The sequence below is a fragment of the Squalius cephalus genome (genome assembly GCF_949319135.1).
Source record: "Squalius cephalus genome assembly, chromosome: 6".
Lineage (NCBI taxonomy): Eukaryota > Metazoa > Chordata > Actinopteri > Cypriniformes > Leuciscidae > Squalius > Squalius cephalus.
Genome location: NC_137127.1, coordinates 19,912,539 through 19,934,186, shown reverse-complemented (window position 1 = coordinate 19,934,186; position 21,648 = coordinate 19,912,539). Strand labels below are relative to the sequence as shown.

Genomic DNA, 21,648 nt, shown 5'->3' with positions numbered 1-21,648 from the left:
AGCAACGGCTACCATACAAAAACCGTAAAATTAATGTAAAATATCCTAATTTAAATAAGTGCAAAATACTTTTACAGAAATCTTCATTAATCTTTTTTAACAGAAACACACAGTTAAAACACAGTTAATTCACATTTTTTCTGATTTTTTACTGAAAAACATGCAGTTAATTATATGCATGATTTGGTGTGACTATACGTCACTGCATCAACAACTACACAGTTACTGTCTGTTAAATAAAGCAACATGCAGCATTTAATCGGTGCTTCTCTGCTCATCCTGGACTGAAGCTCAGGCTCTACTCTTCAATACAATAGTGACACACGAAACACACCATACAGAAACACTTTAAACCCAAACAGAACATTAAACACTATCAGGATCTCAGCATCTTCACTTATTACAATCCAGACTTTATTTCTTTCATACTAACATTCTTATTGAGAATTAACAGAGGTTTAGAAGTTGAAGCTTTATTGAAAAGAATAAAGTTTGATGTCACCATGATGGAGATTAGTGTTTGTTTTAGTTGGGCTCTTGACCTTTTAGTGTTTAACTTAAGTTTTTCTCTGGCTGCTTTAACTGTGTGTCTTTGATGCATGTTATGGTAGGAATCCAAGAGAAACTCAGATCAGATGATGTTGGTCTCTTTTTAGTGATAGTAGTCATCATGTAGTGTCCTGCTTCATTGATACCACCTGAAGTGTAAATCTGATTAAGTAATTAAATATTAGTTGTTAATTTTTGCATGATAAAACTGCTATAGAAGATCCTGCAGTGCTGTGATACTCAGATTTTATGATGTCATTATACAGAAAATGTTTTAACAGGATCATATAGACTCACTCAGACATCAAGAATCAGCGTATGAATCACAACAATGGTGACAATGAAAAAAAATCTGAACTACTATAAAGTCACAAAAAAGCTTTGTTGGTTGTCACCATTGTTGAGATTCATATGTTGATTCTTGATGTCCATACTACAAAAAAAATTAACCAGCTCAAAACTTTTTCCATATAATATATATCTTTTTAAATTTCAGATTATTACAATATTGTTGCCAAGGATCATGTGAGAAATTATGACATTATAGACTTTGTATAAAGCTAAATTCCATCTACATATTATGTAATCTAAAATAATATATTCAGAGGTTTGGCTGTCATATCAGTGAATCAGATCATCACGATGACTGTAACATCACTGATGAATGACCAAGATCATCTGATATTTCTCCTGCATTTATTGCTATAACAAATGTGTATTAAATACACAGCTAAAGCAGCCAGAGAAAACTAAAGTTAAAAACTCACGGGTCATGAGCCCAACTAAAGCAGACACTGATCTCAATCATGGTGATATCAAATTTATTTTAAAGCTGTCAGCTGCGGCTGTCAAACAAAAACCGTAAAAATAAAGTAAAATATCCTATTTTAGAAGTGCAAAAAACTTTTACAGAAATTTTCCTTAAATGTTTTACAGAAAAACAGTGTTATTTTACAGCTATTTCCTGAATTATTACGATTGTAATAAATTATATGCATGTGAGAAATTATGACATTATAGACTTTGTATAAAGCATCTACATGTAATCTAAGCTAATATATTCATATTTTTGACTGTCATATCAGAGAATCAAGCCATCATATAATGACATCATCAAAGAATGACCAAAATCATCTGAAATTTTCTCCAACATTTATTGCTATAACAAATGTGCATCAAATACACAGTTAAAGCAGCCAGAGAAAAACGTAAGTTAAATATTGAGGTCATGAGCCCAACTAAAGCAGACACTAATCTCAATCATGGTGACATCAAATTTATTTTAAAGTTTTTTACAATTTATTTAAATTAGCATATTTTACTTTAATTTTAGGGTTTTTGTTTGGCAGCCGCAGCTGCCAGTCATTTGACCCTTTTTTTACGATTTTTTTACAATGAAGGTATTTGATCATAATAATGCAGGAAAACCCTGTGAAATAACAGTGTTTTTTCGGTTTATTTAAATTACCATATTTGACTTTAATTTTAAGGTTTTTGTTTGGCAGCCGCAGCTGCCAGTCATTTGACCCTTTTTTTACGATTTTTTTTTACAATGAAGGTATATGATCGTGATTATTCAGGAAATACCTGTAAAATAACAGTGTTTTTCAGTTTATTTAATTTAGGATGTTTTTTGGGGAGCTGACAGTCATTTGACCATTTTATCATTTAACTGTTTTCTTTCTGTTAAATTACAGATTATATTTGTAATTTTACATACATTTTTATGTAATTTAAGAAAACAGAAAAAATACTGTATGAAAAATACAATACATTTTCTGTATAAAAAGTGTGAATTACTGTAATTTGTCCCCTTACGGAAAAAAACACATGAATTTCACATGTTATCACATGTTTTCCACATGTGATTACATGTGACCTCATGTGATCACATGTGTTCTCATGTGAACAACATGTCACCACATGTGAACAACTTTTCACCACATGTGAACAACATGTCACCACATGTGAACAGTGTTTCACCACATGTGAACAACATGTCACCACATGTGAACAACGTTTCACCACATGTGAACAACATGTCACCACATGTGAACATAATGGAGCATGTGGCACATGTGGAAAACACATGTTCATTTTTAACATGTGAATCATCCCAGCTAACAATGACCTGGCGGTCCACGAGTGTTTTTTGGGCGGCACAAAGTCAGCGGTTTGACACGGTCGGACCTCCGGCGGCACACGATCGGCAACCCGACCAATCTGAAAATCCCGTCGGTCTGCCTGCGTTTTTTGGGTGGCACGCCACCAGCGGTTTTCCACGGCTGGGCCACCGTCGGCACACCAGTGGCAAGCCGATAGTCGGTCCATGTGTTTCTGAGCGCTTACAGGACATCTTTAATTTATAAATGTAGGCTATATTTGTTTTAATTTATTTTTTACAGTTAAAAAGAATCCGAAAGCACAGAATTAAAAAAAAAGAAAAAAAAAAGGTGAAACTGACAATAGCTGTAGCAATATCAAAAGCAAAGTGTTGGTGGTATAAAAAATACTGCCTATGAGCATTTTTAGCACGTGTTCAAATGAAATAGGCTATGGGGCTTGAGTGTTCGTAAAAGCAACAATAAAAAAATGTGAAATTATAAAAAAGCCACAATTGTCCCACGAATACTATCGTGCAGTAGTGGTAATTTGCACCTATGAATGGGTCATAGAACTTCAAAATGAGTTTTAAATTCATGATTTAATAATGAGATTTTTATTCAAGTAAGGTTCTTATTCTAGATGTTTATGTTTGTAAATGCTGTGTGACTTTGACGCGTTTTAATGTGCGTGCGCGTGAACACTCGAGCCGCCTTCAAGTTCAAACACTGGAGCGGAGATGAGTTGCCATGGAAACGTCACGGGACCGCAGTCCAGGGTTGCCAGATTGGGCGGTTTACCGCCCAATTGGGCGGTTTTGCAATCTATTTTGCGGGCAAAAATGGGTTTGGGCGGGTGGATAAAAGTTGGGCTGGTTTCGGATCAGTTCGGCGGGTTTTTGTTCCCGAAACACCGGCACTTCAGATCCTTATTCCTGCGACCCAATGTTCAGCAGGCAGCAGTCTCACTCACTCACACACGCACGCACGCACACACACACACACACACACACACACACTACAACTCTGGCTGATGTGCCCATAGATGTGCCCCCTAACCTCACAACACTCCCTCCCGCTACCTTAAAGTGACGCACGCACGCCAACACAGATTTGAATGTTGCGATGATTTTGTCAAAGGTTTAATAGACAGACGAAATGGAAGAAGAACGCGCGTGTTTGAATCCTATGGTTTGAATCGAGATCACAGACTTTTAAAGAATGGTGCAGCAGCTCTGTAACGACACATTTCATCCTCTGTTGAAACGAAAGTGGCTATAACTTCGGTCAACCTCATCTATAAGCAAGGGCAAAAAAAAAAAGCAATTTAATTTGAATTAATATCTGTAATAAAAAAAATCGATTTTAAAATCACACACAAAAAAAAAAAAATCGATTTTTTTTCCCAAGCCCTAATATACATGTTTTATGTTGCCATTTGAAATAACTGAAATGTTAAAGTGGGTTATTTTTTATGTCCATATATCCACTGTTTTTATGTTACTGAATGCTTTTATTCCAAGTGACTTTTATTGACAATAAAGAGACTGTTTGACAATATATGACAATATACTCATCGATAAGTTGATCGCATTATTTTCCGTAACATAGTTTAGAATATTCTGATTGAGGTCAGTAGCCTACTTTTGCGTTCATTTGATTGAATATTGTTTCTAAAATTGGATAGGCTAAGTCGAAAAATGGGTCATTTTAAAGCTTGTTAATGATTTTAATGTGTTTAAACGAGAAACAAGCCACACAAAAAATTGGGCGGTTTTTTGGGCGGTTTTTGACGAGGTTTTGGGCTGGAAAACCTTGCTGGCACCTGGCAACCCTGGACCGCACTAACGTTACTGCAACTGTCAGCAAAACTCCGTCTCTCGCTGTTGTTTTCACTGCTTTCAGGTGAGTTTAGCCTCTAAAATCACACAAATAATACACACAACTGTTCTTGACACTTATCTTATTTGTAATTGACACGCTTCTGTTGAATATTTACTTTATAGAAATGGTTTAGTGTCTTCGAAAAAGTCCGTTAGCATCTCAACCGTTTTCAGAAGAGGCAGGCTAACAGTTAACTTTATAGCTTGAGCTTTTGTTTGTGAAAGTTTTGGCCTTTAATCACATCTTATGTGTAGATGAGAGGTTTTGATAGTTTTGTAAAGATTTTGCTTGGACGTGAGCTAATTTATTTAACGTAACTTAAACGTACTGTTAATCGGTGACGTCACTTACATGGAGTGCTTAAAAATTGCTGAAACAAATATTGATAGAAATTGTTCTGTGATTTCAGTAGCAACACAAATAATCCCTCTACAACAGAGGAAAGCTCCAAAATGTCAACATTTCTGAAGAAAGCTGCTGCCAGAGAAGTGGGAAACACAGGTGAGGTGAGGAAGCTCATTAAATAACAGAAGGAAAATTGGTTGCAACTCCGGTTTCATCACAAATTTAAGGAAACAGGCCTAACTAATATAGTTATGTTAAATTATTTTATAAGCGTCAAATTATTATTATTATTTTGTGATCAATTGTACTTTTATTTTTTGTGATCAATTGTACTTTTATTTCTCCATCAGGGTGTGGCCAAAGTGATGCTCTGTCGTCATTGCAAGTTTTCTGACAAAAAGCCAGTCAATTCTCCTACACTACAGCAATATCTACTGAAACACTGGCACGTGACCAGAACACTTCACTGCATTTACATAAATTCAAAACCAAAGGTGCGTTAAAGACTCATCTGGCAAGATTTCACTCTGAAAACAAAGCAAGAGAGTTTTCTACATTCAGTTGTTCAGTTTGTGAGTTCAGTGACATCTGTGAGGAAAAGACATAGTTTAGCCATCTAAAGCAACATGAGACTGTAATATGCCCTTTTGCAAACTGTACATTTGAAACAAATATATTATCAACTTTTAAAACGCACAAAAATCGTAAACATAGTAGACAAATCCTCCACAGGATTAAAAAGGATCTGTTTTAATGCATTGCAAACAATTTGTAACTGAAGAGGGGAGTATTTGGCAAAAGTGTATTTTTCATACATATGTCACCAAATAGGCAGTACATGGTGAGAGAAAACAAAATTCACAATTCATTAGTTGTCTCTATCTGAGCAACAGATAACAGATATATTTTCATAATTACAAGATTCTAGAAAGTTCTTCAGCACTTCAAGTGGCTTTATCTATTTTCTTTCTCTTGTATACCTCTCCTCTTTCTACACTGATAGAGAGACTACAAAAATGATGTAAAGGAACTTGAGGAGAGGCTGAAAAACCAAGGAAAAGGAGATAAGGCGTTTGCGAAAATTAAACTTTCAAATGCAAGAGGGTAAGCATTTTAATTTTACAGTTCCACCTGTACTGCATTTTGCAAAAAAAAAAAAATTCTCCTAGTGAGTTTTGTGATCAAAATTAATAAGAAAGGTAATTTCAAGAAATGTGCACCCAAAAATTCACCCTCAAGTTGTTACAAACCTGTATGAGTTTCTTTCTTCTGTTAAACAAAAAAGAGGTTTGGAAAAGCTTGAGGGTGAGTAAGTGATGACAAAATTTAGATGTTTGGGTGAACAATTTTAATTTGATCATTCATACATGTATCGCCTTTTGCTTTGTTTCACACTGACCACTCACTGACATAAACATCTTTATCCTCATGGAAATAATATACAACTTTAATTAAAGGTACACTATGGCTGCGTTTACACTCGCGTCTCACCTCCCTCAGTGCTACCGCGACAAAGCACGTACGCGACAAATGACGTCAGAAAAGTGTCAGTACATTATAATCGGTTATGGTCTAATACTATATTAGGTAATAGACCATATAGACCATATGGTCTATTACTCTTTGGCATTCCAAACTTGTTTTCAAATTTCAATGTTATCAATCTCATTTCTTACAGACCATGTCAAAAAGACACATCGGAGGCACTGAGATCAAGGTCTGCATGGCACAAAAGTTACAAGATCTGAGGAGACGAGCAGAAAGGTAATCTTCAGATGATCCAACATCAGTCTATTCCTCAGTCTATTTTGTGATCTATTCACAAATTGTCAATAGTGCTTTTTTATAAAAAAAGACGCATCACTCTTATACAGTTGTTTAAGCCAAGATGAAAATGACATTGCTGTTCGCCAGCATTTTTTGTTTCCATAGCATATTCACAAAACATTTAATGACTGACTAATAACAATACAATTACAAATTATTAATAATAATAATAATAATAATAATATCACTAAAAATATATAGGCTTAATAGCTAACGGTCTTTAGATCCGAACACAGCAAATAAGTCATCTGTGAAAATCAAAAGCAGCTTCAAACACCGCCTTAAAAGAAAATGTATATCATGAAATCAAAATGGACCCTATTTACTTTGTTAGCGCACATTACTTTGTCTTGAAGTGAAAAATTAATCCGTTTAAGTTAATACACAGAAAACAAATTGTTTGTCGTGGTAATCATTAATCAAAATCTGAAAATTTGCTTTTGCCCTGGAATGGCGTCCCTTCTCTGATGACGTCTGTTTGACGAGTTGGGTTTGAACATCCTTAACCCTCTCTTCCAACTGTTAGCCTGCTATGAGCAGAGATGGAGAGGAGGAGCGCTAAAGCAAAAACCCTGCCCTCTGTTCAATATTCCGTTTCATTTGGAAATGCTTCACAACACTGAAATAAAGTCGGTTGCAACTTCTGATTCACGCGGACTTTAATGAAGAGACAGATGCCAAAAGTTAGGACCATTTTGCTTTCACTTTTAGGGAATAAGAGCACGTTTACATCCATGTTCTTAATGCGATTATGAACTCATTATGAACTTATTGAACCAACTCATTAAGATCTTCAGAAATGCTTGATAATTGGGCACAGGATTGGTATTGCTAAGATACTGATGACACTAAATCCATTTTAAGGTTTTTATCCAAAGGAAACTTTAAAGACCTTATATACATTTTTTTTTTTTTTTTTTTGCTCTTTTATAGCATTTCAACTTACATGCCAAGGAACCTTGGCTGGCATGCTGTTAAAACACCAACCAACCTACAAAGATACTAATAAATGTGTAATCCTTAGAACCTTCTAGAGGGCATGCTGTAGGATCTGCTTGTTTATATATTTGGCTACAGCCAATATACATAGACCAGTCATCACTTGACATTAACAGATACAATCCTGAAATCCAGAAAGAAAAGAAAGAAAAATTTAGTTTATCAGGATAGACTGATAGTGTTTGCACTGCCCTAATCTTTGATTGTTTTTCTATCCCAAAACAGGATGCCTGCTGAAGGAGACAGAGGACTGAGACAACACACGTTCACAAACACACAATACACACACACACGCCCTTATACATCATCGTTTTAGAGGCTTTTTTATGTATAATTTTAATTTGGTTTTGCTTTGTTTTAAACATTAAATTTGTATTGCATATTTTGAAATGAAATAAAAGCTCAATTTGAATAATTTGTTTTAATGTTGGGAAACATGGCTATAGGCCCTACAAAAGAACATGGTAGGCCTACTGTTTTCTGTGGTATGTTGCTTAATGATTTTTACATGGGTTTCACATGAAGTTGCAGATTTACATGGGGTGTAGGTTTAACATAGATTGTTGATGGGTTTCAAATGTTATTCCACGGGTCTCGCATGGGAATTTTACGTTTCACATGTGATCTCATGGGTTTCACATGTGATCTCATGGGTTTCACATGTGATTATAGGTTTCACATGTGATCTCATGGGTTTCACATGTGATCTCATGGGTTTCACATGTGATTATAGGTTTCACATGTGATCTCATGGGTTTCACATGTGATCTCATGGGTTTCACATGTGATTATAGGTTTCACATGTAATCTCATGGGTTTCACATGTGATCTCATGGGTTTCACGTGTGATTATAGGTTTCACATGTGATCTCATGGGTTTCACATGTGATTATAGGTTTCACATGTGATCTCATGGGTTTCACATGTGATCTCATGGGTTTCACATGTGATTATAGGTTTCACATGTGATCTCATGGGTTTCACATGTGATCTCATGGGTTTCACATGTGATCTCATGGGTTTCACATGTGATTATAGGTTTCACATGGGAATTTTTACGTTTCACATGTGATCACATGGGTTTCACATGGGTTTCACATGTGATCACATGGGTTTCACATGTGTTTCACATGTAATCACATGTGTAAATGTTCCAAAAGCACACATTTCCCATGTGCAAAACACATGTTTCACATGTGATCCACATATTTCACATGTGCAAATCACATGTTTTTACATGTTAAATTTCACATGTGCAAAATCACATGTGCAAAACACATGTGATCCACATAATTCACATGTGCAAATCACATGTTTTTACATGTTAAATTTCACATGTGCAAAATCACACGTGCATGTGGTCACATGTGACCACATGAGTTTTTGCACATGTGAAGTTCATGTGTTTTTTCTGTAAGGGTCATTAATGTCACAATACCTAAAATAACAGCTGAATTTTTATTTTACAGATATTATTTGTAATTTTACAGTGTTTTGAGTACAATTTAAAATTAAAGAAAATGATCGTAAAAAAATCACAGTTATTTTCTGTAAAATTAGGATTTTTTTTTACAGTGTAGTAATTTGCATGGTTGGGCAGAAATGTGCAATATTTATATTGAATACTACGTAGTAATAAATAAATATAGTAAATATATATACTATAATATTATATAGTATAATAGTAAATATAGTGATTTATATTGCATTAGATTTATTAGATGGGTAGAGGAATATATAATTAATGCTTGTTATGAAATTATGTCAGTTTCTTTGTAAAGGTGCGTATAGTTTTTAACTTTTGTTTAGGCATTTTTTATACAGTGGGAGCGAGTAGCCTGTGGTTAACAAGTCTCACTGTCAGAATATTTTCATTTAAGCATAACAATTATAAATAAAATAATTATTATTTCTCACCAACAGCTATAAGTTTGTATAAATAATTTATTTGTTCCAAGGAAAATAGTTGTACACAGCTGTAAATTATCAAGTTTTTTTTATTTATTATGGTTTTATATATTTGAAATACTGTTGGGTAGGCTACCACATTTCCAAGTAAATACCACACTTTTTTAGGGTTACTTTAACTTAAACTGTTATGTTTCAATAAATAAGCTAAACCCCCAAACCAACCCACCGGCCCACCTCAACTTTTCGATTTGATAATGCGGCCCTCGAATGAAACTAATTGAATAGCCCTGCTTTAATGCATTTAAGTGATATTTAAAATATCACAAAATTAGGCTATTTATTTAGGATTTTGTGTCACAATTACGTCAGTATAGGTGCTCGATTCATCTGTCAGTCACTACTGGAGGTGTCACAACATACGGTGACATGTTCCACTACTCAGTGTCAGTGTATCGCGATAATGTCAGTGACACATGGCACTATCCACTGGCACATGCCAATAATGTCAGTGACACATGCCACTATCCACTGGCACATGCCAATAATGTCAGTGACACATGCCACTATCCACTGGCATATGCCAATGAAGACCGGATGTACCACCGGATGTGCCAATACGCATAGTGACGTGCCATTGGTTTCTGTGCATCAGATGCCATGTCACTTAATGTTAATACTGCTACTGGGATCTTTGCACCAATAAAATGTGAAACTACCAAATTATATGTAAGAAACTAATTCATTTAACTTAGAGTGGAATGTTTTCGTCGACATCTCGCAATTTCAGGGCACTTGAGTTCCTGACCATGATGCATGATGGGATACGCTTAGCCTTGAAAACCACACCGTAGCAGTTTTTGAAATAATGTGGGTTTAGTTTGCATTAAGGGCAGTGAGCTTTTGTGTTTTTAAGACCTGGGAAAGTTTTGCGCACTTATTTCCTGCTGAGTGCATACACTCTCAACTGGCCAAGACCGCAAGTGTGGGTATTTGAACAAGCCCAGTGTACCTTTTAATACTTTTACTAGAGCAAGATTTTATTAGGGAATCTGCAATTTTACTCATGTACTTGATTTGAGTACTTCATCCACCACTGATAAATAGATCAGTAACATTTCAACTGTTTAGTGCATTTATGTTGTTGCACAGTATTTAGTTCTGATTTGTCCTTCTTGACATTGTAATCGGTTGTTTATGAACTTTTTTTTTTTTTTTTTTGGCTAATTAGTTTTGTCACTCCTTTGGGTGACTGCCAGTCTAAGAGAAAACATATTACTTATGTTGTTCCTAAGGCTCAGTTGTAGATTTATAGCATACACTAAGCTCAATGACTTTTAATGAGATTACATATGCTACAATATTGTTTAATGATAATTAGCACATTTCAAAAGACCCAATTGATCTCTTTTAGCTTGTTTTCTCTTCCAAACTGAATTCACATTTACTGTAAGAAATTGCCAAAATATCTCAGTTGTTTATCTTACAAGCAACAAGATTAAATGGAGAAGAAAATGAATACTTTTGTTTACATCTATCTATCATTCTATGGTTTTGTCTGTTCAAACAAGGCTTTAAGACGAATTTTAAAGTTGCTATACTTTTATAATTTTTATATGATTACAGTATTAATATTACATTGACAGCAGTAAATATATATATATATATATATATATACACTCACCTAAAGGATTATTAGGAACACCTGTTCAATTTCTCATTAATGCAATTATCTAATCAACCAATCACATGCCAGTTGCTTCAATGCATTTAGGGGTGTGGTCCTGGTCAAGACAATCTCCTGAACTCCAAACTGAATGTCAGAATGGGAAAGAAAGGTGAGTTAAGCAATTTTGAGTGTGGCATGGTTGTTGGTGCCAGACGGGCCGGTCTGAGTATTTCACAATCTGCTCAGTTACTGGGATTTTCACGCACAATCATTTCTAGGGTTTACAAAGAATGGTGTGAAAAGGGAAAAACATCCAGTATGTGGCAGTCCTGTGGGCGAAAATGCCTTGTTGATGCTAGAGGTCAGAGGAGAATGGGCCGACTGATTCAAGCTGATAGAAGAGCAACTTTGACTGAAATAACCACTCGTTACAACCGAGGTATGCAGCAAAGCATTTGTGAAGCCACAACACACACAACCTTGAGGCGGATGGGCTACAACAGCAGAAGACGTGGGGTACCACTCATCTCCACTACAAATAGGAAAAAGAGGCTACAATTTGCACGAGCTCACCAAAATTGGACAGTTGAAGACTGGAAAAATGTTGCCTGGTCTGATAAATTTCGATTTCTGTTGAGACATTCAGATGGTAGAGTCAGAATTTGGCGTAAACAGAATGAGAACATGGATCCATCATGCCTTGTTACCACTGTGCAGGCTGGTGGTGGTGGTGTAATGGTGTGGGGGATGTTTTCTTGGCACACTTTAGGCCCCTTAGTGCCAATTGGGCATCGTTTAAATGCCACGGCCTACCTGAGCATTGTTTCTGACCATGTCCATCCCTTTATGACCACCATGGACCCATCCTCTGATGGTTACTTTCAGCAGGATAATGCACCATGTCACAAAGCTCGAATCATTTCAAATTGGTTTCTTGAACATGACAATGAGTTCACTGTACTAAAATGGCCCCCACAGTCACCAGATCTCAACCCAATAGAGCATCTTTGGGATGTGGTGGAACGGGAGCTTCGTGCCCTGGATGTGCATCCCACAAATCTCCATCAACTGCAAGATGCCATCCTATCAATATGGGCCAACATTTCTAAAGAATGCTTTCAGCACCTTGTTGAATCAATGCCACGTAGAATTAAGGCAGTTCTGAAGGCGAAAGGGGGTCAAACACAGTATTAATATGGTGTTCCTAATAATCCTTTAGGTGAGTATATATATATATATATATTTACTATACATGAATGGCATTATTTCCATTCATGAGAAAACACTATATGTGATTTTTTTCCTGACTGGGGTGGTGTCCAAATTTATCCAACCTAATGGATAGTTATTTCCCCCAAGAACCACCCATTCTACTACAGTTCCCTGCTGCTTCAATTAAACAAATGACCCATAAAACAACAGGGCAATAGAGGATGCCAAGCGTAAAGAAGCCTGTGCCATCTGAAGGGAGTTTGGTCTGCTATAATGAGAATCGTAATTTAATTCAAATCATTGTGAGGGAGCAAAATAGTTTGTAATTAGACAGATATGTAATGACCAGTGCAGATATTATAATATTATATATAGCATTAACATTCTGTGTTTGTACATCCATAACATGACATTTTTCATGAGAATGCAGTGCAGGGAGATTTTGTTGACAGGCAACAATAAATAGATAGAAAGGAAAGATGTAGACATTCTCTGTAGAATGGCAAGAGTGTTGAGAAATAGATACAGACGTTGCATCACGGATGGAGCATCACCTGTAGCCATTTCAAGTGCCCTGCTTCAGTCAGTGCTCCTGCAGTGGTCTGGGTTTGAGCAAAGTGGTACTTTATATCAACACACACATATGGCCTCTCCAGCCTGCAAGCGCCCTACTGGCTCCAACCTCTTCCTCTGATCAAAAGGACGGATCTGAGGACTTCTGTTGAGTCAGACTGCTGGAGTATGATGGAAAATATGTAGCTTTACACGTTTTCCTAGCCAGGTGGCATAACAAAGTCATAGGTACATGTTTTGTGTGTTCGACAACTTCCACTAGTGACCCAAAATGAGACATTTTGTCAGTTGCTTGGTACCTTTGTGTGTGTGTGTGTGTGTGTGTGTGTGTGTGTGTGTGTGCGTGCGTGCGTGCGTGTGTGTGTGTGTGTGTGTGGCCTGGTAAACCCTACGTTATGGGGACAAAATGTCCAGACAAAGATGACAATATCCAAAATCCTTGATGGGGGCATTTTTTGGTCACTATGAGGAAAACAGCTTCTAAATCATACTAAGGGATGTTTTGAAATGTAAAAATGCTGAAAGTTTGTTGTGATGGGTTGGCTTTAGGGTAGAGTTATGAGATACAATATACAGTTTGTACAGGATAAACATAGATTATGTCTAATGTAATTTTCCATAAAACATGGTAATCCAACATGATTTTTGTTGTCTTTACTCTCCTTATTTTGATAGTCCACTTTAGACATTCTTATAACTAGTAACTTTGTAACTATATGTCAGCTAAATATAATTAGAGTATTAGACTGTGGTAGACTGTTAGGTTAGGGTTAGGCGTTTGGTTAGTAGAATAAGTTGACATGTACATGTATAAGTGGTTAGTAGAATAAGTTGACATGTACATGTATAAGTTACTTAAAGTCAGGAGAATGTCTGTTGGGGACCATTAAAACATATAAATAAATAAATAAATAAACAAATAAATAAATAAATAAATAAAGTGTTAGCAGATATTAAGACGACAGTTGACTAATACTCCAATGACTGCTAGTTGTATTTGCAGAGTTACTCATAGTTAGTAGACTAAAGTAGACAATTGAAATAAAGTGTTACCAAATGACTTGATGCTGGGAGGTTATCATGTCACACACAATGAAATTTTTGTAGCAACTTTTTGTTTGCTTTTTTTTCATTTTTCATACATAAATCTCACTCTTCAAAAATAAATGCATGGTTTTATCACATAAAAAAATCACTTTCATGACACGATTAAAATATTGCATTGTTGCTTGTTGCATTTATGCTTGAGTTAATAGTGTGTTGTTGTTTTTTTCGCTTTTTTATATTGTGGTGGTACCAGCACTGGGATTCATACACCCTCTCCATTACTGCTACCATTTAAGCATCTACCAAACCATCCATCTTTCCTCTCTCATGCCATCCATCTTTTGTAACTGTCCATCGTCCTTTAAGCCTTCATTTTTCCTCGTCTCCCTCTTTCCCTCCCTCCCTGATTCCCACTTCCACTCTCAGGCAGCCCGTTTAAGGTCACTGTCAATCTTGTTATAGGGGAGGATGTGTAATTACCTCATCCATCCATGCAACCAGAACCAGCATCAACAGACAAACCTGAAGCTCTAGTGCAGAGCCAGTACACACATGCAAGCTCAACACAAGACATATGCATTAACTTGAAATTTAAGGTTATAATTGAGCCTCTATAGGTTTTGAAATGCTCAGCTTGAAGATAACGTAACTTGCTTGTCTTTGTCAGGCTCTTTGAGAAGTCTGACTTAATAAACACAAATCAATATCAGAAAAACTGTGCTGTCCAATATTTGTCATTTTGGACTCAGAAAGGTGCTCACCAGTCTTTTGTCTGATATTTTCTATTGATTATTTCATTGTCTATTCTAGTGATTTTATTTTGTAAGCAGCGCTTTGTCAAAAAATACCTGGTATTTTAGCAGCAGTGTTGATCTTGTAAACTAATTACTACCCAAAATGGGTTTAACATGTGGTTATTTTTCATAATCAATGATAAAGAAGACAAAGCAAAGCCTTTCTGTAGCTCAAACAGTAAAGAATGGTGCTACAGTAGCATATATATATATTTAAAAGTGTTTGCCAAATGCATAAATGTAAATCTAGTTTAAAAACAAATATGCCGATAATCTACAGTATAAATTATACTGTTGGTGAAAATGTTGAGAAAAACAGAATAGTGGTGCATGATACATCTAGAAGAAATTAACTCATGTAGTAGCCTATGTATGTAAGATGTATACTGTATTTATTTATTTGCCAATTAAAAATGCCATTTCAGTAAGACTAAAATGGAAAAATTAATGAAAAGGACATGACAGTGCATTGAGTAAATTTACATTTTCATTCCCTGTTGGAACTTCCTGATACAAATCTGTAGTTAACTTACCATGGTAGCTATGGTTTGAATTATAATATTTTGTTTTCAGCTGGCCATTGCACACCAAATTGCTACATGTATAATCTGTTTTGGTATAATTTGTTTTTACTGTGTTCTGTCTGTTCAGTAGCGGCTCCTTGCCAAAAATTTAGGTAGGGCAGATTCTGGGTCTAAGGGATAGTTTATGATAAACATTTTTGTAAGATTTATATTCTAATCTCTGAACACATCAGACACACTTTTGGCAGAATTCTAATGTCCTTGCATTATTCAGCCTGAGGTTGACACTCTAATAATAATTGACAGACTTTAGTACACACGACAAATGCATAGAATGCCATCTTAGAACTGCCTACAAGTATTCATTGCGTCCAAATGTTGTTTTAGAATGTTGCAAGTTAGGAATTCCAGTGAGGAAAACAAAGTCATGTCTATTCTCAGAACAAATATAAAACAAACACAACAGAACTAACAGTATATATTGACATGAGCATGTTTAAACTAAAGGGTTTATACTTTCATTCATTTTGATAAGCTACTCCACATAGGAAGAACAGACATGCCAACTAGTTACTGACCTGATGCAGACACATAGCTGAAGTGGACCGATATTGTCTTGGTCTGGAGCGAGGTAACGTAAGGTCACGTGAAAATAAGTGGGGCAGCCAGAAATCTGCCCAAATGGGCCCTATTTTAACGATCTAAGCGCATGGTCTAAAGCTCATGGCACAAGTGCACTTAGGGCGTGTCCGAATCCACTTTTGCTAGTTTAACGACGGGAAAAATGGTCGGCGCTCCCAGCGCATGGTCTAAAAGGGTTGTCCCTATTCTCAGTAATGGGTGTGTTTTGGGTGTAAAGTGCAATAAACTAACCAGAGTCTCATCTCCCATTCCCTTTAAAAGCCAGTTGTGCTCGCGCCATGGCGGATTCGCTGTTTACATGGCAGAATTTGCAAGCGGAAAGAGAGGAAATTTGAAATTCGCTTCTCCAGAGCGAGGAAACGGAACTGCTCATGCGCGAGGTTAAAGCATGCAAGCAGACCATCTATGGGACAAGCCGGATTTCACCATATCTTTATGTAAACAATATTAATATTTTACATTGTAATCCTTTTATTTTTTAATATTTGGCATGTTTGTGTGCTGCTGCGCATCCCTGTGTGTGTAATAAGCAGAGTGTACGTGCATTGTGCACCCGCCTATAGGCGCACATTACTACGCAGCTCTTTAAATAACAAAAAGAATATGCGCCTTTGACTTTAGACCAGGTTTCATTTGGTCAATGGCACAGTCTATTTCAGTTGCCTTAAAATAGCAATGCTGCGCCTAAACACACCTCATTTTCAGACCAGCACACTCATGGGCGAACAGATAAGCGCAAATGCATTTGCTATTTAAACAACAGGACGCGAAAATGATAACTGCGTCATGCTGAAAATCACGTCATGCATTTTGCTGCGTCATGCAAAAAACACTTGCGTCGTGCCTGGCGCTGTATTGCGCTGGGTGTATGATAGGGCCCATTGGCTCTCTATGAGAGCGCGCTGCAGTTCCATTTTTCACCACAGATTTACACTGGAAAACTGTGGGGTGTTGTGAAGCGCTGTCAAGAGCATGCCAAACCAATAGGTGACAATGTGACATGAAAAAAAGGTGATAACAACGCGCACTCTTTTGTCATAAGCCAAAATCTCCAGTTTTACCGTCTACACGACAACACTGCAACCGGAGTTTCTAAAAATCTTCACCTTGGCAAGAGTTTTCAAAAAAAGTTCGGTTTCAGTGACCGGATACTGCGTTTGCGTGTGGACGAACGGCCAAACCGCATAGACAAAACTGCGGTTTTGAAAATACCAGTGTTCGTGTGGACAGGGCCTTAGTTTCCCTGGCTGTTAATTTGTTTCACACAACTGTTTCTGTTCACCTTGATTATATTCCCAATGTATTTAAGCCCTGAGTTTCATTCTGTTCCTTTGTCCTGTATCGTCTAAGTTTAATGTGGTTGTTTATGTTTTCTCCAGTGATATCCTGAGTGTTCTGTGTAGATTTAATAAAGACTGTATTGTTTCCCTATTCCTTTCATTTTGCACTTCATTACAACCACCAGCGTAACACAGATTTTGTTCATGACATTCAAGACTGACTCATGCTTCTCTTCCGAGAAGCGAAGATTTAACTTTATGTATGATCTGCAATTCCACTCTTTCTCTTAAACATTTTTTTTGGACTACTCTGCTTTTAATGCAAGTAGACAATGATTTTACTTTGTAAGCTTAAGAATTAAATTCACGACTTTAAACCAATCGTATGTCTTGTCTGTGAAACCGGGCACTTGTGTAATTGTTGTTTCTATCTCTCATTAGAGTATTACTAGATTGTTAGATTAGGGTTGGGTGTTATGGTCCGGGTTAGTGGAATAAGTTGACATGTACTTGCATAGTTATTACAGTCAGTATAAAGTGTTGGTGGACCATCAAAATAAAGTGTTGGCAGATATTAAGCAGACAGTCTACTAATATCTAATGACTGGTAGTTGCAAAGTCACTTATAGTTAGTAGAATGTCTAAAGTGAACTCGAAATGTGTTGTCAAATCTACATACCTAAACTGGTCCAGATTGATCATACCAAGCTGGTATAAGCAGCTAGTAACCTTTTTTGTCAATAGTTGACCAGCCCAGTTAGAAAACCCCCTCTTATGTTCCAATACACAACTAATATCTTATAACAGATTTTCCAACATGATTAAAAGACAACAACTATAACATGGTAAAAATGAACACCTCAACATGGCAAGAAGGTTTCCTGTGATGTATTCAGAGATGATAACAACCTGCAGTGCACAATTTGCGGAGAAAGTCATTAGAGAAATCAAAGTGGTGAACCCAATGTGCCAATATATCTTTGCCAGCAGGATTCATTTCCTTCAAACGCACTAGATGACCCTGTCACAAAGATGAATGTTCATCTTTTCCTCCACTGATCTCATTTTCTCTTGTACTTGTACGAAGTCTAGAAAAGGTACGTTGATTTTTTATTTTAAATACAGGTGACATTTGCTGCTCTTTGCGACATGATGTGTTTGTGTTGTTTGATAAATCAGGGTGATAGAAAGGTAGTCGGACCAAATCTGGGTCCAGAGCCAAACTGCTGTCATTGTCGTCCACACAGATAGTCATCTCCACAAACCGAGCAGTTTATCTCGAGTCACAGTTCCTCCCGGTTCAGCGTGTGAACATGCAAACACTTTGTGTTTTCTGCAATTAAATTTGAGGCTTGAAATATGTGTCTGCCAGCATATAGATGGAGCTTTACACGCTTCCAAAAACGCAGACAAAACAAAATCCTTTTCGCCTTTGTTTTCCCAGTCCCACTTGGTCGGCACAGTGGAATCGGGCCCTTCGGAAATCTCCCAGCCATTGTTTGGATGGATTGAGAGGTGTTAATCTCAGCAGTGGTGATTAGAAGCAGCCGCTATTCTTCTTCTGAATACCAACAAGAGAGAGGAGAGAGAGGAGAAAAAGGGAAATTTTCCCAAGGAGAGAACTCGTAGTGAATCTCATAAAGATGTGAAAAAGGTCAACGAGAATGCAAACAAGAAATATTTCAAACGAGGACATGTTTGCTTGATTAGCTGAATATAAAAGGCCAAATACAAATAAGGCATATTAGTCCTGCAAAAGCTAATTTCTCTTTGTGCAATTTCACTGGGAGAGTCCTTGCATTGATGAAGATGAAACAAATTCTAATTTAAGTCATCACATCCTGTTTGTGTTTTAATCAGTATTTGAAATGGCAACTGTACGGTGAAGGAAATGCCCACGCTTTAGTGATGGATTTTTTTATGAATCTACCTGGGTTTGTGTAGGTGTGTGTTTCATATGTTCCTCTACAAGTAATTAGAGGATTAGAGCGGGTGTATTTCTGATGAGGCAGGCAGTTATTCTAATCTTGTTACCGCAGCTGCTGTAGCCTACCTCTCAGGTCTTTGTTTGTTAAATCTTGTTATTTAGACATCTGCTGGCTTCATTTACATCTTTTGTTCAGCTCTGCCGATCTCTTTCCTTCATTCAGAAAAATAGAGATGTGCACTGATATTTTGATATTTCAGACATGCATGTTTCATTTGTTGACAAGCTTGTCCAATGCATTTTTTTGTTTTGTTTACAACAGCTCTCATAGGTTGCATTTAGACAGCAGTGTAAAGTGGCCCAAATCTGATTTTCTAGATGTTTTGTTGGTTAACGGCATGAACAGGAAAAAGTGCATCTGATGATATATAGACCAACGCTACTTTTGCGTCATCGAAGGGTAACGCCCCTTTTTGGGGGAAAACAAACAGATTCCCCTGAGAACAGAACTCGCTCGCTCTAGACCTGCAAAGTTTCTTGATAGCAAAAATCGCACAAACATACACTCTCTTTGGACTATTCAGACATCTACCACTATCTCGTGGAATCACCAAGTAAGTAGCCTATTTTTTTTTTGTCATTAACACACTCATAGTATGACAAACTAGACGATGAGGCCATGTCAAGAGGAGTCGGTGGTTTACTTGGATCATATTTCACTTGATTTAAGCTATTGACATAGTTTTGTTGTCGACTAGCTATAACTTACTAGTTAGAAAGATGAAGCTGCTAGCAGCTACGTGATTAACGTTAGCTCTCACTAGGCACGCTACCTTGGCTGTTAACTGATTTTACTGTTGAAATAGTGGCAGGCTAGGACTAAAGTGGACTTGGCTGGTTTCTGCTTGTGTCTAGAAAGTGCTAGGACTTTGAAAGTTGTAAAAAGGTTTACAGTGTACGGCAAAATATGTATGGGGCATGTTTTTCATTGTCTCTACCCCACTTAAGGTACAGACTATTTATGTTTTTAGCCTCTGACATGATTGTTCTGATTACAGTGTTTGAGGGTTTCTTACTAGTATAGCTAGTCGACAACAAAACTGTCAATAGCTTAAATCAAGTGAAATATGATCCAAGTAAACCACCGACTCCTCTTGACATGGCCTCATCGTCTAGTTTGTCATACTGTGAGTGTGTTAATGACAAAAAAATAGGCTAACGTTACTTACTTGGTGATTCCACGAGATAGTGGTAGATGTCAGAATAGTCCATATTTGGCCACTGCGTGGGGTCATTAATCCAGTTTTCGACCATTTCAAAGGGACACCTCTGTAACTCCCTATCCAGTAGCTTCTTTAAATACCGCTCACGGTCCTCGGCCGGCAAAGAGAGTGTATGTTTGTGCCATTTTTGCTATCAAGAAACTTTGCAGGTCTAGAGCGAGCGAGTTCTGTTCTCAGGGGAATCCGTTTGTCTTCCCCCAAAAAGGGGCGTTGCCCTTCGATGACGCAAAAGTAGCGTTGGTCTATGGTCTCGCATAGCCAAACTTTCAGACTGACAGCAGAAGGTTTGGAATCCATCACAGCTTTCATTGACCAAGGACTGCCGAAGACAATGTCTGACTGACATGTTAAACAACCAATCACACAAAGTTTTTTTTTCTTCCATGAGGGGTTTGGCGTCACAACGGGCTTTACTTCCAGGCAGACCGTTAAATAATGCGACACACACATCTCCCGAAAACACTGTTGAATTTAAACAATCAAATGACAACTTCGAAACTCCTAAAGTTTTTTCCATTTTGTGTGTGATTTGCATTAGATGTTCAGCCAATGGTCCGTGCAGCGTGACGCCTAAAGCTGAGACAATGTAACTTAACGTTTAAAGCAATACTCTTTCCGAACCTAATCTGATTTTGGTTACAGTGTTTTGATGTTCCTTCTGGTTATGGTTTATTGTAAACCACAAACCCTAATTATCAAACGTTTGCAGTTAATTTAACACAACATAAACACTCCATTAAAATATTTTGGTACATAATTTCAGTCTTAGGTGAGCTGTCAATTTATTTATTTATTTTTTACAAATTTGTAAATTTTATACTTTTTAACCAATTTAAAATTCAACAATGATGCATTTAATTGATCAAAAGGGACAGTAAATACTTTTATAATGTTACAAAAGATTTCTATTTTTAAATAAATGCTTTTCTTTGGAACTTTCTGTTCAGCAATGAATCCTGAAAAAATGCATGCATTACTGTTTCTACTAAACTATGAATCAGCACAACAGTTTTCAACATTGATAAAAATAATTGTTTCTTGTGCTGCAAATCAGCATATTAGAATGAATTCTGAACGATCATG

The 21,648-nt window shown here is 36.8% G+C and overlaps 1 protein-coding gene across 1 annotated transcript; it reads left to right on the top strand.

Annotated features, from left to right (window-relative positions):
- Window positions 1-4,493: 4,493 nt before the first annotated feature.
- LOC307160507 (uncharacterized protein) lies at window positions 4,494-9,234 on the top strand. Its single transcript, XM_079874661.1, has 6 exons — window positions 4,494-4,556; window positions 4,945-5,041; window positions 5,231-5,374; window positions 5,884-5,984; window positions 6,559-6,644; window positions 7,932-9,234. The coding sequence occupies exons 2-5, from the start codon at window positions 4,988-4,990 to the stop codon at window positions 6,626-6,628; spliced, it is 369 nt and encodes a 122-aa protein (XP_079730787.1). The 5' UTR covers window positions 4,494-4,556; window positions 4,945-4,987; the 3' UTR covers window positions 6,629-6,644; window positions 7,932-9,234.
- Window positions 9,235-21,648: the final 12,414 nt, after the last annotated feature.

What these genes read in the sequence shown, in the direction of transcription:
- LOC307160507 (XM_079874661.1), top strand. Translation starts at nt 4,988, where the DNA reads ATGTCAACATTTCTGAAGAAAGCTGCTGCCAGAGAAGTGGGAAACACA. An exon ending in AAGTGGGAAACACAGGTGAG is followed by an intron (nt 5,042 to 5,230) that starts GTGAGGAAGCTC and finishes TTTCTCCATCAG; the next exon opens with GGTGTGGCCAAAGTGATGCT. An exon ending in ACATAAATTCAAAACCAAAG is followed by an intron (nt 5,375 to 5,883) that starts GTGCGTTAAAGA and finishes CTACACTGATAG; the next exon opens with AGAGACTACAAAAATGATGT.